The sequence below is a fragment of the Lutra lutra genome, chromosome 14 (assembly GCF_902655055.1).
Source record: "Lutra lutra chromosome 14, mLutLut1.2, whole genome shotgun sequence".
In the NCBI taxonomy this organism is placed as follows: domain Eukaryota; kingdom Metazoa; phylum Chordata; class Mammalia; order Carnivora; family Mustelidae; genus Lutra; species Lutra lutra.
Genome location: NC_062291.1, coordinates 10271778 through 10289162, shown reverse-complemented (window position 1 = coordinate 10289162; position 17385 = coordinate 10271778). Strand labels below are relative to the sequence as shown.

At 38.3% G+C, this 17385-nt stretch overlaps 1 protein-coding gene across 8 annotated transcripts in view; it reads right to left on the bottom strand.

The window, feature by feature from the left end:
• The window catches only part of RYR2 (ryanodine receptor 2), a 738447-nt gene that overhangs the window by 115750 nt on the left and 605312 nt on the right, over positions 1 to 17385 (bottom strand). For all 8 annotated transcript variants that reach the window (XM_047702071.1, XM_047702073.1, XM_047702075.1 and 5 more), the window contains 5 exons: positions 12876 to 13006; positions 9471 to 9791; positions 7776 to 8016; positions 7265 to 7352; positions 4654 to 4746 (listed from right to left, as the gene is read on the bottom strand). In XM_047702071.1, the coding sequence (XP_047558027.1) occupies positions 4654 to 4746; positions 7265 to 7352; positions 7776 to 8016; positions 9471 to 9791; positions 12876 to 13006 (874 nt within the window). The remainder of the gene's footprint in view (positions 1 to 4653; positions 4747 to 7264; positions 7353 to 7775; positions 8017 to 9470; positions 9792 to 12875; positions 13007 to 17385) is intronic.

Below are 17385 nucleotides of genomic sequence, written 5' to 3'. Positions count from 1 at the left end.
CCATGTGATCCAGCAATTCCACTGCCAGGTACTCATCCAAAGGAAATGCAAACAGGGTCTCAAAGAGATAGCTGCACTCTCCTGTTCACTGCAGCATTATTCGCGACAGCCAAGACATGGAAACCACCTACGAGTTTGTGCCTGAGACACACACACAAGTAGAGTGTTACTCAACTGTGAGAAAGACAGAATTCCTGCCACTGCAACAACGTGGATGAATCTTGAGGGCATTATGCTATGTGAATAAGTCAGAGAAAGACAAATACCATATGATGTCACGTATATGTGAAATCTAAAAAAGCCAAACTGAGAAAAACAGAGAGCAGAGTGGTGGTTCCCGAGGGCTGGGGAGTGCGGCGGGGTGGGGCGGGCAGTGAATGGGGAGATGCTGATCAAAGGGTACACACCTCTGGAATATAAGGTGAATAAGTTCTGGGGATCTAACATACAGCAGAGTGATTAAATAATGATACTATATATATTATATTATATTATATTATATTATATTATATTATATTATATTAATGTAGTAATGATACTATATTATCTACTTGCAGGTTGTCAGAGTAGATCTGAAGTGTCCTCACCGCAAGAAACAAATGGTAATTATGTGGCACGATGTGGGTATTAACTAATGCTATACTGATAAATTGTAATATAGAAGCCCATCAAATCACTATGTTCACCTTACATTACATTACACAATGTTATATGCCAACTGTATTTTCATAAAGCTGGGGAAAATAGTTGCTAACACCAATTGCTATACTTCAAAAGGAACTGAAATCTTAATACAAAATAGGATACAATTCTATAATGCAATAGGCAAAACCCACTGTTTTTTTCTCACATCGACAAACTAACAGAATTTATAACAGATGCTATCTGTATATGTTTTTAAAACAAGTTATGAAATTAAAAACTGTAGCACAGCTAGCCATATAGTGACCTAGTGTCATATACTTTGTACCAATGAAACAGTGAGTCTGGAAAAACAACAGTAAAGGAAGACACACACAAATGCCCAGGTTCAGCACCAAATTTCATACTGTTTAAATTCAAATATTAATTTGATTTACCCATATTAATTAAGTAGCCATTAGGCACCAAGTGCTGCACTAAGCTTTGAAGTTACCAAGTCAATAAAACACGTTCCCTGCCTTTGTGGAATGTTTGGTCGGGAAGAAGTCCCAGAGAGGACAGGAAGCAAGGGCTCAGAGAAAGAGCAGGGGGCAGGAGGGGACAGGTTTCCCTGGAGGGAGGCCACTCACTGCCCTGCATGTTAACACCTGGGGGAAGTATGCTGAGAATCCCTTGCTGTAGTCAGCAGCGCCACTGCCCACGCTTTGGACAAAGGCATGGACTGCCACACCACATTGTGGTCACCCTCTCAGAAGAGCATTATGGCTAATTTCATATGCACTGGCCTTCCTCTGCCTTATGGGCTACATTTATAGTAGGCCGAAAAGAGGTTCCCAATTGCAGATTACCATATTCCAAGTTGGTCTGCTGGCTTCAGCTGCCTATGTCCATATTTTACCTATTGTCATCTATTTTCTGCTTCATCAAGTGTGGAAATGGTACACCATACAAATAGCAATCATCCCTGTCTGGATGCTGGCCTCAAGACTGATACATGACAATTTCTTCTGTGGTTTACATTTGGGTCTGAATCTACATTCAAAAGAGTTCCTTTTTTCCTTCTGGACTCTGGGGAATGGACTGATCAGTCGCTGTAATGCCTCGGACAGACAACTGGAGGCTTTGTCAGAGGAATCCCTGAAACCTTCCACATCATTCTAGTCTCACCATAGCATGCGGGGAACACCTCCCTGTCCATTTCAGCTTCAGAACCAGACCTACGGCCGTCTTCCTGTTACCCATTCTCAGCACTAGATCTGAACAGTACAGCCTTTTGGGAAAGATGTTACTCATCCCCTGATCACATCCTACTTTTGGATCCTTCATGCCATCTGGGCTTGGCAGAGAAACTCAATGACACTGATAAAAGCAGAGTTACGATGTTACTTTGACCAACACGGTGCCTCTCAAATTTGTCCAAATGCTGAAACACAAGGACACCATGATTCCTTTGGTGAAATGATATAACACATTAGTGTATTGGACTCCATTATTTAACCTAGAAACATTCCTTCTAGGAAAAAAGATCAAGGTACTTATGCAATATAAAATTTCAAGGACACATGCAGATAAAATCAACAAAAAAAAAAATCTTAAAAATAAGGAAAGAAAGCACGAACAGTGATTTCTAAAAACTTCGTCAAGGGCACCTGAGTGGCTCACTTGGTTAAGCAACTGCCTTTCGCTCAGGTCAGGATCTCAGGGTCCTGGGATCAAACCCCTAGGTGGGTTCCCTGCTCAGTGAGGAGCCTGGTTTTCCCTCTCCTTCTGTCCCTCCACTGTTCACCTTCTCTCTCTCTGTGTCTCAAATAAATAAATAAAATCTTGAAAACAAAAAACAAACAAACAAAACCATAGGGCACCTGCGTGACTCAATGGGTTAAGCCACAGCCTTTGGCTCAGTTCATGATCTCAGGGTCCTGGGATCGAGCCGGGCATCGGGCTCTCTGCTCAGTGGGGAGCCTGCTTCCCCCCCCCACCCACCTGCCTCTCTGCCTATTTGTGATCCCTCTCTCTCTGTCAAATAAATAAATAAAATCTTAAAAAAAAAAAACCAACAAACCATAAATGAATGAATGAATGAATACTTCATCAATGTTGCTGTTATTTACTAAGTATCCTGTCTCAGAGTGTCAGCAGTCATGTGGTAAAAAGATGGAAAGGCTGAAATTTCGTGCGTGCAGAGGCAGAGTTGGGGGGAGGATATTAAAATGCTTCTTCCCAATACTTTGCATTTTCTGCCTGCAACTAGGAGTAAATGTTACTCTGTGTCCATCGGCACAGACACCCCCGTCTGGCTTTCAGGAGGCACAGCACGATGACCCTATGTTTTGAGCTTCACTGGACTACCATGAGGAAAAAGAGGGAAGAAGATGTCTGGGTAAGAAGACGCAGACCTCTGCTCTACAGACTTTTCCCTCATCGTGAGTGTCATGATAGACCAGAATCACTATCATCCTCTCAAAGGAAACGCTGACCTCTTCTGCCCTCTCTCTGTGCCTTAGTTAACATGGTCCTAAGTTGAAACCATGTTGTCAAAGCAGAGACATTTGCTAACAGTTTTCAGTTCAAAACATCCACGAGACACGTGTTCCTAGCACAGTGTCTCAAGACAGCCTCAGCTCACTCTTCAGGCTTGCTGGCGGCCCGGAGAGAAACGTTCTCATCTTTCGTGTGCGCTTCCAGAGCCCAGCACAGAAACGGGCTCTCGGCTGGACGCTGTTCGAGGTAGGCGAACCTCCGGCGAGGGTTAGCATTTAGCTCCTGTGCAGTAGCATCAAAGACAGGACATTTAACACTCTGAAAAACATGAGGAGCTCTGAGGGATGATAGTCAACTGTCCTCGTGGCCACCAACGAAGCAGGTGACAGGTACTGGTCATGCCTATGTCCTTCCCACTGAGACTCTCTCCCCTCAGTGGCAGAGCTGGTAGAGACGGAGTTCCTCGGCCAGACCTACACTAACTCTGCATCTTTGGCCATTTGGCCGCACACTTTCTATGTTACCCCCACGTAATAGATTCATTTTCTTATTCAGTGGTAATTTGAACAAGAAAGTTGTGATTTTTAAACTGTTTTGCAAGTTCCTCCCCTCCCCAACATGAGTGACAGAGAAACAAAAATCTAGAGCCACACACCCCCATCTCATATGCGAGAACCTGGAAATCATGCATGTGGTTCTTAAACAGTGCAGCTCATTATCTGGATGTTTACATACTTGGCACATATAAATGCATATATGTAATCTTGATGAATAGACAGTATTGACTAATTACATGTGTATTACACTGACTGGCAGTGTGTGTGTGTGTGTGTGTGTGTGTGTGTGTGTGTTAAGTATGTCTTTTTATTCTAATGCTTTGGCAACTTGGGGTCTTGCTGATCTTTGTCCCTCCCAATGCTGGTCATTTCCTACAGATAATAAATTACTTTTCCACAAGCACGCTTTTCATACACAAACTAAGCAACAGAGAGTCTCATAGTCCCCAGTTATTTCTTTTCCTGGGTCTTGACCCACCTGTCCTAATCACCCTAGGGCGAGGTACCAGACACCTAGGGATGCCCACTACACCCCAAGCCCAATGAAATTATTCAAACTAGCTAATCCTAAACGTGCGTACCCTGCTTTGCCTGTCCCTTCCCATAGAAACCTCAACAAGGACTCTGCCTGTCTTCCCCCCCACCCCCGAGTTCCCTCTGCCACAAGACTGACAATAATGCTTTGCCACAGGCCCCCACCATATGCCATGCCTTCGGTTTCTCGGGAACTGTGAATAACACCTTCTTGCTTCATGAGAGTCATTTCTGTGTCCGTGTGTCTTACCATACTTCCTTAAAACAAATCCCAGGTACCCTTCAAACTGTGTGTATGTGCGTCTGTGTGTTTAACTAGTAAACATCACAAAATCTCTAAAATCTCAGTTGTACACCTTCCAAAAAATGTAGAAAAAAATCAACAATGAAAGTTACATTCAAAAACTTTCTAGAACAGTGCAACAGATTATGGAAATACCTTTGACATCTTTGATTTGGTGTCAGTAATGAGGAAAGACATATTGTTGATTTCATTCTGTACCACGAAGTTCTGCTCTTCTCTTTTGAAATTCTGAGAAGTTGCAAAGAAAAGTTCAGTTAAAACCACATAGACAAGAAGTCCATGTAATTAGAGGTTATACAGGATCCAAAAGTTCCTACAAAGATAAGTAGTAATTTGATATATAAGACTTCCCAAGAAAAGGGAACAATTTTTTTTTTTAATTTTCCAATGAGGATACTTGGCTTGAGACAACAATTCTGGGAACTAGATATAAATACGTATGCTTCAAAGGTGGGAAAACTAAGATCCGGAATATTTAAGTACCAATGTCACACACCTACCAAGGGGTAGAATGAGTACTCAAATGCAAATTTAGCTGGTGAAAGGCATAGACTGCTTGTGGGGTGGGGGGTGGGGGCGATGGGAACCCAGGGAACAAACATCTACGATATAATTTTTTAGTCTGTCAGATATTTTATCTACTTTCTCATTGTTGCCTATTATATTACTATATCTCACATTATCTACTATAACATTATTTTATTTATTTTTTATTTTGGGAACATATGAACACAGGCAAAGTCAAGTGTTTGAGCAGTAATAGCAAAGGGGACAAACACAAAATGAAAGCAGAGAGAATCAGAGTTTTAAAAGAGAAGTTAATGATCTCAGCATATGCTTTCCTCTTTGGGATGAGCAAAACCCAAATAAAATGACTTCCTAGTAAGTATCCAAATATGTTAACAACTGATGAGTAATAATAGATTGTGTACGAAGGACAGTGAAAGGACTAAGCTTTGACTTTCATTCCGCTCACATTAACATTCTGATCTTACCATCCACAATAATATGGGTACTTATAGAGTCTCACCTTTAAATATTTGGGGAGGAATATATAAGACACACACTAACAGATCTGGGTTTCAAATATACCCATGAGATCCAAAAGTACATATTCCGATTTTTTTCTTACTCTTGAAATTATCATTAGACATTCATCTAAAAATCTACTGATTGTGATAAATACCCCTCCAAGAACTTGTTCCAAAATTCTGTCTTGCATATACATTTAAAGAAGCTTTTCTGGTATTTTGGTGATTGATGAAGTTGAAGATTTTAAGTTCTTCAAGGAAAAATATGCAGTTTTTTGTTTTCTTAAGTGATTTGCTCCTGGGCTCTGGATTTCAAATATTCCTTCCAAGGCTCCCTGAACAATCTAGTGTACCTTCTCAACATAAGTTACACAGACTCAGAAATCATTTGCTTTCATCCAGAGGAACCTAATGGATCTAAAAGAATTTTGGGCATCACTGAAAATGAAAGTCATTGTGAAAAGGTAAGTGCATACATTTTGAAAACCCATTATTCCACATATTATTTCAGTGTAATTATATTTTATATACATTTTGGTACCAAGTTTGACAGACTCCTTAGGGGTAGGCATTAAATAATATTTCTTATCCTACACATTAAGTAGGAAAATTTAATTAAAAAAATATGACATTTTTAAAATAAAAGAACCTGTATAACAATCTGATAAAATAAATTGGGAAGTCACCTCAAATAATGAAGCTGAAGTTGAGGTTTTATTTTTATTTTCTTGGAGTCTCCCATTTGCAAAGTGCCATCGAGAATTATAATTGACACAAAAATTCTAAGCTTTTTAAATAATTTGGGACAACAATAAATGGTCACTTAGCCATATTCTGCTAGTTCTTTGAATATTTATAGAATACTATATCAAGTTTTTATTATTGAAATCTTTTTCAGATTTAAAAACATAGATTTCTACTTGCTACAAATAAAATGGTGAAAATTCACTAAAGATGTACTTTATAAATTCTATCAACAGAATTCCTAGAAGGAGCTCTATTTTACTCTAACATGTGAGCAAAAGCAAACTCCTGTAGAAACATTAAGTATGTTCTGATGGAACACATTTAAAGAAGTAGTGCCGTACAAGTAAACAAGAATTATTCTTGTGACTGGAAAACAAAATTTCACCTCAGCATTTCTCAAACTAGGCATGAGGGCTCCTGGGGGCTTAGCAAAACATCTACACAGAGGGAAGCCTGGATGATAAAAGGCCACATCTCTATGTTCATGTTACCCTAAAGATTTAGGGGTAAAGGAAAAAGAAAAAAAAAAAAACAAAAAACCACCATTTATGGAGTGCAACTAAAAACCCCTGTGAAATCTTCCCAAACCTGAAAGAGGGTTTATATTCCCTCAAACTACCTAGGGGAATCTGTTCTCTCTCGACACCAGCTAAGTGATACCTAGGAAGCAACTTCCAGAAACATTATCATAGGTATTTACTAAGGGGACAGGAACATTGGTTAAAAACGTGTAACTCCTCAGGGCACCTGGGTGGCTCAGTCAGTTAAGGGGCTGCCTTTGGCTTGGGTCATGATCCCAGGGTCCTGGGATTGAGCCCCGCATTAGTGGAGAGCCTGCTTCTCCCTCTCCCCCTACTTGTGCTCTGTCAAATAAATAAAATCTTAAAAAAACACACAAACACACACACAAAAATGTGTAAGCCCTTGACCTAACCAAACAGGAAGTGCTGCCATATTTTCCTACTTACATGGGATTTGGACCAGTAGATAAACACTTCGGCCACCATGCGGAAAAGGTCCTCTGCTTCGGGGTTAGGCTCTTTTAACCACTTTGCCCTAGATCACATAATAAATGAAGTGGTTTCTCAGTTATTCCTTCGAGTTAATTTTTTTTAATAAAAATCACCCACTCAATGTTAAAATTGAAACCAAGTCAGCTAAGGGTGAACCAGGATATCAGAGCTCACAAGTGGCTTCAGAGGTTGTTTGTTTAACATTGAAAACAATTTAAACATCGTAACTGTCAGACTGCTAACTTGAACCCACAAAAGGCAGCCTGCTCCGGAACGTGATTTCTGACTATAATGGAGACACTTGGTGATCTTGAGACGATGTGGAGGTGCTTGTCTCTAAGCATTTGGTTATGTCACAATCATGGACAAGCTCATCACGCAGTCAATGAAGCAAGTCCACTGGCACGTGGGAACCCAGCAAGGTCATGACCGAATCAGAGAAGTTCATCACTTTTGAACACTGTACCTGTTGTAGTCCACAAATCTAATCAGGAGTGGGTAGAAGGCATAGAGGTCTCTAGCCAGCGTGGTGAACTCATCAAGAATGAGAAGTTCTGCCTCGGACATATCCCCCCTGGCCTCTGCCTTCAGATGGTCCTCCTCAGATACCACCATCGCTGCTTTTTTCTTGAGTTTCTCCATTAATGGCAAGAAATGAGTTTTTAGGAGCTGAGGTTTCACTTTATTTATAATGGGCTGCGAAAAAACTGTTCGAAGACAGACATTAATATTCTGCCCTGCATCAACATTTGTTAAAGTGAAGACAGATTATAATTACAATTGTAATTGCACAATCTATACAACCCCTCCTCCCCTAGCACGTGGCTTCTTTCAGGATTCAGCCTGTGCCTCAGCCATTTTTTCAGTCCCAAACCTAATTGCACAGTTGCTGTTCAAAAATGATTACTGAATTGAATTTGATGTGCTTTCTTGTTTTTTGTTTTTAATTGGCAGCTAATTTGGAATAGAAAAAAAAACCAAAAAACAAAACCAGAAACATGTTCATTCACTTTAGAAATCAATTATTCTCACAAAAAGAAGAAAAAATCCCCAAATGGAAAAGGTTCCTCTGGTCCTTTCTTTACAAGGAATATGTACCACTGAATAATTATGAGAGGACATCTAGTTGTATCATTTCTGCTTTCCCATCCTGGTACCAGTGGGAGACTTACACTGCATGGGAACTGTTATTTTATTTACTAATAATAGATGTATAAAAGAGAAAACAACCTACCCAAATTAGTAAGACATTGGTGTATTACTGTGTTTTTTAAGTAAATAACTAATTTCCCGCTTTCCTTCCCTCCTTTCCTTCCCTTCCTTCCCTCTTCCTCTCTCTCTGAATTTAATTCTTTAAAATCCTTCTTTTCACCCTTGAAACTGATTCCTGGGGCACCTATATGCCTCAGTCAGTTAAGCATTTGCCTTCAGTTCAGGTCATGATCTCAGGGTCCTGGAATGGAGCCTTATGTTGGGCTCCCTGCTCAGAAGGGGCGTCTGCTTCTCCCTCTCCCTCTCCCTGTGTGTGTTCTCTCTCTCAAATAATAAATAAAATCTTAAAAAAAAAAAGAAATTGCTTCTCATTATCCAACTTAAATAGTGCAATGATAAACAAATGTAAATTTTTGACTGCATGTTTTGATTTTCTTCCCCCACTCCTAAAAAGATGAATTGCTAAAAGGGGAATGTTTCAAAATCCAGTTTTATTTTTCTGTCTACTGAATCATTAGTTTTCACCCTGCATTTACTGACTAATCTTACAGAGACTGTTCAACCAGGAAAATGTTTACTTGCTTAAAAGTTGTAACAACAACAAGAACAAAAATGTTGTAACAATATGGCAAGTTACCTGATGCTTAATTCAATCTACATTTTTTTTAAAGAACAGTATGACAGAAATAATATTTTTAATATTTTTTGACAACAGAAGAAAATATTGATAAAGACTAAGACGGGAAACTTCTAGTCTTCTGTATTTCATTTTTTTAAAGTTTGTTTATTTAGGTAATCTCTACACCCAATGTGGGGCTTGAACTCATGACTCTGAGATCAAGAGCCACATACTCTACTGACTGAGCCAGCCAGGTGCCCCTAGTGTTCTGATTTCAAATCCTTTCGGGGATAAAACAAATAAAGCAGTGCTTTCCTTTCCAATTCTCACCTGCTAACCTCTTCATCCAGGCGCCCTCATCAATTCCCAAGTTGTTATATATGATTTTCAATATATTCCCCAGGAGCGTGTTCATGTGCTCAGAGTTCAGCGCCGTGCAGCACATTTCAGCCCTTTCCGGGTTGTTTTCAGGTCCGTGCTCCCACCAACGGGACATGTAGCTGCAGAGCATGGGCAGTATGACTTCCATCACATGGGGCATTTGTGTGTAGCGAATGCCAGACTCGGCTAATTCCACAATTTCTTCCATGAGTTTCTCCAAAGACGGTATATTTGGGCAAACATCTTCCACATTAGTTGGCAAATTGAGAGCTAGAGCAACACACATAAAAATGAACTGTGTTCAGTGAAAGAACAGACAGATGATGACAGCCAGACTTCTAGAAGATGCAAGCAACCATTCCATGCTAGATTCAAAACTCAGCAAGACCGGCCATGCCTTCAGTTGGCTCCCTCTCTTTCTAGTCACAGCAGCCACCAAACTTTCATTCTTTTTCCCAAATTCCTATCCCACCACCAGCCCCTTAAGATCAGCAAACAACCATTTCTTCTACTTCAGAGAAAACCAGGATATCAAATGCCTCTGCCCACAAGTCTTCTGGAAGGTCCATCCTCTCATGTCTGCTCCCCATTTTTCAGTGCAAAGAGCTGTGCACTCCCTGTTCACGGTCTGGCCTGTGTTTTCAATGGAGAGTCCGCCACCCTGCAGGGGCCTTGCTGGGCTTCTCCAGCCCCTTGCTCTGTAAGATTTCCTATCTCCTCCCCAGCAGCCTGTACCTATACTTCCAGTCTCCCCTGGGTTAATTAGCTTTCTAGCAATGAAGTCCTCTGCTTCCCACCGCTTACCCATTCCCCTCTTTCACAGATCCATACCCCACTAACTGATATGAGGGCTTTCCCATCACTCACAGAATTTCCTCTTCCTTAACTTCAATGCGTTCATTCAGTCTTCCTGACTCCCTCCTGAACGCTGTAAGGCTCCTTTCCAGGCTGTTTGCTCCTTGATGAACTTTTAAATGTTGTGAATTCTCTTTTCTTTTTACCTTGAATTCTCTTTTCTTTTTTGCCTTCTGCGTTTGCCTGGGTGATTGTGGCCATTCCTATGGGCTTCTGCTATAAGCTAATAGCTCTCAAAGCCAGATTTCTGAAAACCTTTGCGTATAATACTGAGTGTTTTCAAAGCAGCTTAAAACACAATGGATCCAAATTTAAACTGGACCCTTCCTCTCCCGCCTACCTCTTGAGCATGTCTTGGTGAAGACAACATTAGGCAGTCAGTCTCCCAGACCAGAAACTGAGAAGAAATTTCCAGGCTGTAATGCTCTCGCGTTTCCCACACAACAGGACAAGAGCTCCAGGACCTCTCACAACCATGACATCCTCCATCCAAGAAGCCTTCCTCATGTCCCGTGTTTCCTGAATTACCACAACCATTCTCTGAATGGGTGACTCACACCCGTTTACCTTCTCAACTTCTGTCAGGATGGATTTCTACAATACTGACCTACTCATGTACTCCTTTTCCTAAAGCCAACAGAAAGATCCTGTTTGTGTGGTGTAGTGCCCACTCCTTCCCTAAAAAAGAAAGCCTACTTCACCTGGTTTTCCATTCTTTCCCTCCCTCTGAATTCTTCACCCCCCTTCCCTCAGGGCTTGAAGTCTCTCCAAATGTACCAGAGTTTCAGGGTTCCTAATTTCAAGATTCCTCTTGAACCAACTTCGTGAAGTCTTTCCTGGGGTCCCAGGCTAAACCTGCATTTTGGTGTCCTTCTTGTTCTTTATTCTGAATTCTATCGCATAAGCCTATCAGTCCCTCTCCTTCTGCAACTAAAAACTTCCTGAGAGAAAGGATCTAGTCTTGCTCATCCTTGTATCAAATCTCCTCCTTCCACCCCAATGTACACCACAATTACTTGTCCAATGACTAAAACAGGAATGAAAGGGAATCATTCACCCCAATTCCTTTACTTTGTTATGCAAAGGAGCTGTTACAGAAACAAAAGCAGGTAGATTATTTGCTCTGTGCATTTTATTATCTGTAATGAATAACAAATCGGCTTCATTCTGGGCTCACAGCGAAAGTATTAATCAGTCAAAAATCCTAAATAAGACGTAATAAGGCAGGTTTACACAGATGATTAATAGCTCAAACTCAACCATATTTGACTATTTACAAATATACTGTGGAATTTATACAGAGAAATATTGCTAAGTCACACTGCTGAATGCTGAATTTTTCTTTAACTTCCTGTTATATGAAATTAGAATTATAAAATAGGCAAATTAAATAATGATTACTTGAGTTTGTAAAAGATTTCTTACTTGATATAAGGCATTATAAAATCAATATAACCAGCAGCTTCCCTAAAAACACGAGCTCATTACACAGAGAAATAATCTTATTAACAGAGAGATACGCATTTGTTAACAGCAAACAGCTCTTGTCCAAGTTTTGAGAACTCTTTGGAGAGTTCTCTTTGGAGAGAGAGACTATTGGAGAGCAAATAAAATACAGTATACTGTATCAGACTTAGGAATTCAAATAGAAAAGTGATATGAGAGGACATCTCTGTACCATTCAGGTCTTGAGAACTGTTTGATTAGCATTAAAAGCCTCATTAGAAAAAATAACTACTTTTTAAAGTATTTCTTATCCAAGTCCATTTAAATCCTAGTAAGTAAATCCTATAATAGGTTCTTATTGACCGATCCTTGAAATCATCAGGAATGGTTTTATGAGCTTTTCAACTGGAATGGTGGAAATGAGCCTACCTAAATAGAACAATAGATTTTCCCAAATGAAAAGCAACAGGAGGCATATTATATTTATAGATGCCTAGTATACATATAGGCATAAAAATCTTAAACATATGCATGCTAAGGTTGGGTTCAAATTTAAGTCACTAATTGTGTCTCAAATTTATAATTTTTTTAATGATAGTAATTGGACTAAACTATTAGGAAAAAACACATAGAATAAAGCTGTCCCAATAAGATGGACGTATCTGGTGAACAAAAAAACCCAGAAAGGTACAAATCCATAAATGTAACAAATAAGAACACCATGTACTTACTGATTATTAGAGATAACTGAATCAGAGATCAGATTGACCTACTTTTTCAATTTCTGCTGATTATTTTGTCTTATTTTTAAGAGTGTTAATTTGTCTGTGATTCATTAACTTAGAAGAAATTAAATGAATTTTCTTTTATAGATACTATGAGAATACTATATAACATTCCAAAAAAAAATCCAAATAATATTTAAGAACAAACAGCACTGGAGATAATAAACTGAAATGGCCCATTTAAAAAAAAAAATCAATGTAGGAAAATAAAACAAATGTCATTAAGTTTCAACTTCATATCTCAAGTACGAACATGCTTCTGTGTTACCTGCTCTTTCTCGTGAGGACTTAGTATTGTAGATAGAATAAATGTTATGTTTGTCGAGATGAGTTTCCAAAAATGCTACAGGAAAGGCACCAGCAAAAGCAGCAAGACATTCTCCTAATGCAGAACGTTGCCTGCAAGTGGAAAACATTTATGGTTTTTATGTCTTCCAAGTGAATGACTTTGAAGTTAGAGTAAAATTAACCAGTTTAACCTACAAGAGGGATACTACTAGTGCTACCACTAAAATTAACTCCAAAATCCAATTTTTATATTGCAAAACAACATATGCTTTCAATAGCACAGTCCTGCCATTAAAAAAAAAAAAAAAAAAAGGTTATATTATCTGTTAAAAAAAAAAAAAAAAAAGTCCCTGTCAAATCCCTTCACAAGTTCGGACATGTCTTTTGCTTTGCTTTCTTTCTTCACATCTTTTTTAAAAACACAATGACCTAGTGGAGAATTCTTGGTAGGTGAATAAATGCATTAATAAACATTAAAAAAATAAAGGATTCACACCAATATACTAAAACAATATTTTGAAAATTTACTATGTATAAGCAGTTTCAGGTAGCTAAAAAATAGTGAGACATAATAAATGTCAAAAACTATTAATAATACTCAAAATTGACTTATCATTTTTAAGGGATGGAAAAGGTTTAAGGATTCATGCTGTGATCAGTTGATTTAGGCGAGGGTATGACCCAAAGCTGTCCCTGCCACTGACAAATATCCCCTCTTTCCCTTGGTTACCCATGGCATCCAAGGATTCACTGGCACATTGTTTATTAAATGCAGACCAATTTGAGAGTTATTTTGGTATATTATGACCTTCTTAAATTATTGTGTATAAATGTTTTATTTTCAAAGTCAATAAAATGTAATTAAGAAAAGATTACATAATTCACTTGGTAGTTCTAAATTTCTAACTGAAAAATATATGATTACTTAAAATTAACAAGGTCTGATTTTCTAATATTTTAAATTAAAATGATTAGAAATTTAGTCAGCTACGAGAAAATGTCCCTTCATAGAATGACACTGAATAACATAGAGTTTAATTCAAACATCAAATAACATTTCATTGTTAAAAATAATTTAGGATACCAAGAAATTACAAGGGCTACAGGGCTTTGGTTCAGACAGAACTGAGTCCCAAACTTATTCCTAATACTCGTATTACTACTGGAAAATTACTCATTTGCTTTCCTCACCTAAAATTAAGGATGCAGAACTGCAAAATTTCTGGCACATATTATGAGTTGAACAAATGTTTGAAAATAATGAGGATATATTTATTCAAGAATTTAATAGTCTAAAATGTTTCCTGTATGACTCCAAAATAATTTATTCCTTTACATCTGACTGGACGAGTCCTTTTATTTCATTAACAATTCATGTGACCTATTTAATAATTTACTTTAAAATTTTGATTCAACTAGTAATTCTCAGACCAACTCTGATCATTTGTGTTGGTATTCTGGAAATAGCAATTTTTTTTTAGATGACTCTTTAAAATATCTAAATTTTCCTTTTTTCTTAAGATTTTATTTATTTATTTATTTATGGGGGGGGTAGCAAGCATGAATCGGGGAGGGGCAAAGGGAGAGGGAGAGAGAGAATCTCAAGCAGATTCTATGCTGAGCACAGAGCCAGACTCGGGGCTCAGTCTCCCGACCCTGAGATCATGGCCTGAGCTGAAATCAAGAGCCAGATACTTAAGTGACTAAACCACCCAGACACCCCAATATCTACATTTTTCTCAAGTTATAGTGTTACTTCTTCATTTTCTCAAAATGACTTTATAATTGTAAACAAAGAAAAAACATGTATCTTTTTTTAGAACCTAACAAAAGGATCCCAAATTTTATCCAGCCCTCCCCTTCCCCCCAAAAAACAACCAGAAAACAAAAACAAAACAGAGGTAACAAGAGCGACAACAGCAGCCCTGCTAAGGTAATGAGAGAGTCTGGACTACCAGATATTAAAATGTATCACAAACTACTAACAATTCAGGCCACACGGTAATGATCTAATCATTTAAAAAAAATCAAATAACAGAATGGGACAGAGGTTCTAAAAATACAATCTAGTAAATGTATTACCTCAGAATATGATGGTTTCATTTTAAATCAGCAAATAAAAGAAATATTTAATAAATCACTACTTGGGGAGGGAGTTGGGGGGATAAGTGAAATAGGTTAATGAGGATTAAGAGGCACAAACGTCTAGATATAAAATAAGTCACAGAGGGGCACCTGGGTGGCTCGGTCGGTTAAGCGTCTGACTCTTAATTTTGGCTCAGGTCATGATCTCAGTGTAGTGGGACTGAGCCCCAGGTCTGGATTCCCGCTCAATGGGGAGTCTGCTTGAGGATTCTCTCCCGCTGCCTCTCCCTCCCTCTCCCTCATTATGCTCACTCTCTCTCTAAAAATAAATAAATCTTTAAAAACAATAAAATAAGTCACAGAGATGAAAAGTGCAGCATAGGGGATACAGTCAATAATATTGTAACAGTGTTGCCTGATGATACATGTAACTACATTTACGGTGGTGAACACAGAGTAATGTACACAACTGTCCAATCACTACCCTGTATACCTGAAACTAAAGTGACATTGTATGCCAGCTACATTTCAATTAAAAATCAATACTTTCCAGGTGGTGGATGATCTTAGACATTTAATTTAAATTCCACATAACACTAAAGAGAACTATGAAATTCAGATTCATTTCTAGTAAATTCCCTTCTTACTCCAGAAAGGATCACTTCAGACATTCTCTACTTGCCTACTTCTTACATTTCCTTTTTAATCCATCACTTGGCTGAGGCATACTTCTTAGAGAAAATGGAAGCTATCCGACACAGACCCATTTATACCTGATTTATCTACTAATCTACTACCTGCTTTCCACTGAATGGAGGAAAGTTCTAAAAAAATCATGTTCTCAAAAAAAAAAAAATCATGTTCTCAAACATACATTCTCAAGTACCCCATGTCATTCTCTTTATTGTCTGCTTATTCACACACGATAACGTGCCAGTATGACATTTTCTACTTTATTTGTTTTGTTTTCTGTTTCCCCATTAGGTATAAGCTCTTTAAGAATAGGCCTCTATCTTGCTTACTGATGTATCAGAGAACCTGGCATTTAATCCTTATTTATTGAATGAGCAAAGGATTAAAAAGCTAAATTTAAACAACTAAGAGAATGAAAAACCTAAGAGAATAAATATTTGAATTTCTAACTGTTATAAGTATGGTATAACCTGTCTAAAAATATTACATTAAGGGAAATAAAAACCCATGAGATAATTAATAGGTTATATAAAAATCAAAATTCCCATGTCATAAAACATTATCTGTACATGATTTTATATATAATCACTATGAAGTTATGAAAATGCTAAAAGTCACAAAGATGGTAGAAATAACAGTCAAGAGGTTAATAGTTTTAATTAATAAAATTCATTCATCAACAACACATTAATAAAAAAATGTATAACAGATATGAAAGGTAATTCACAAAATAAAGAAAAATGACAAACCACACAAAGAATGGGTAGGAACCAGGAATTAGGGAAATACCTTTGAAAAGACAACTGAACCCCATTTTTAACTGTTATATTTTTATTTATTTATTTTATTTTTTTTTTTAAGATTTTATATATTTGACAGAGAGAGATCACAAGTGGGTGGAGAGGCAGGCAGAGAGAGAGAGAGGAGGAAGCAGGCTCCCTGCAGAGCAGAGAGCCCGATGCGGGACTCGATCCCAGGACCCTGAGATCATGACCTGAGCTGAAGGCAGAGGCTCAACCACTGAGCCACCCAGATGCCCCTTAACTGTTATATTTTTAAAATAGTAAAAAGAGTAACAGAAATGAAGAAAATGTGAGGAAATAAGGATTGTTATAAAACTTGACAGTGTCTGGGGCGCCTGGGTGGCTCAGTGGGTTAAGCCGCTGCCTTTGGCTCAGGTCGTGATCTCAGGGTCCTGGGATCGAGCCCCGCATCGGGCTCTCTGCTCAGCGGGGAGCCTGCTTCCTCCTCTCTCTCTGCCTGCCTCTCTGCCTACTTGTGATTTCTCTCTGTCAGATAAATAAATAAAATCTTTAAAAAAAAAAAACAAACAAAAAAAACTTGACAGTGTCAACTGAATCAATTTTCTGAAAAGACAGTGAGATGTGTATCATAATTATGTCTACTACTCTTTAACCCACATTTCTAAATTCCAAGATTATAGCTAAAATAAATAAAAAGAAATATACGCAGAAAACTATGAACGTAGATTTAGCATTATCTATGGAAATGAGAAAAACAGCCTGCAAATCAAAAATAAAGTAACATTTCAATAAATTATAAAAATTCCTTAGTATAAAATATTTTGAAGCCATAAAAATCATATGAAAATAGAGATTAATTAAAAGGGCTGGTAAGGGGTGCCTGGGTGGCACAACTTGGGACTCCTGATTTTGGCTCAGGTCATGATCTCAGGGTCATGAGATTAAGCC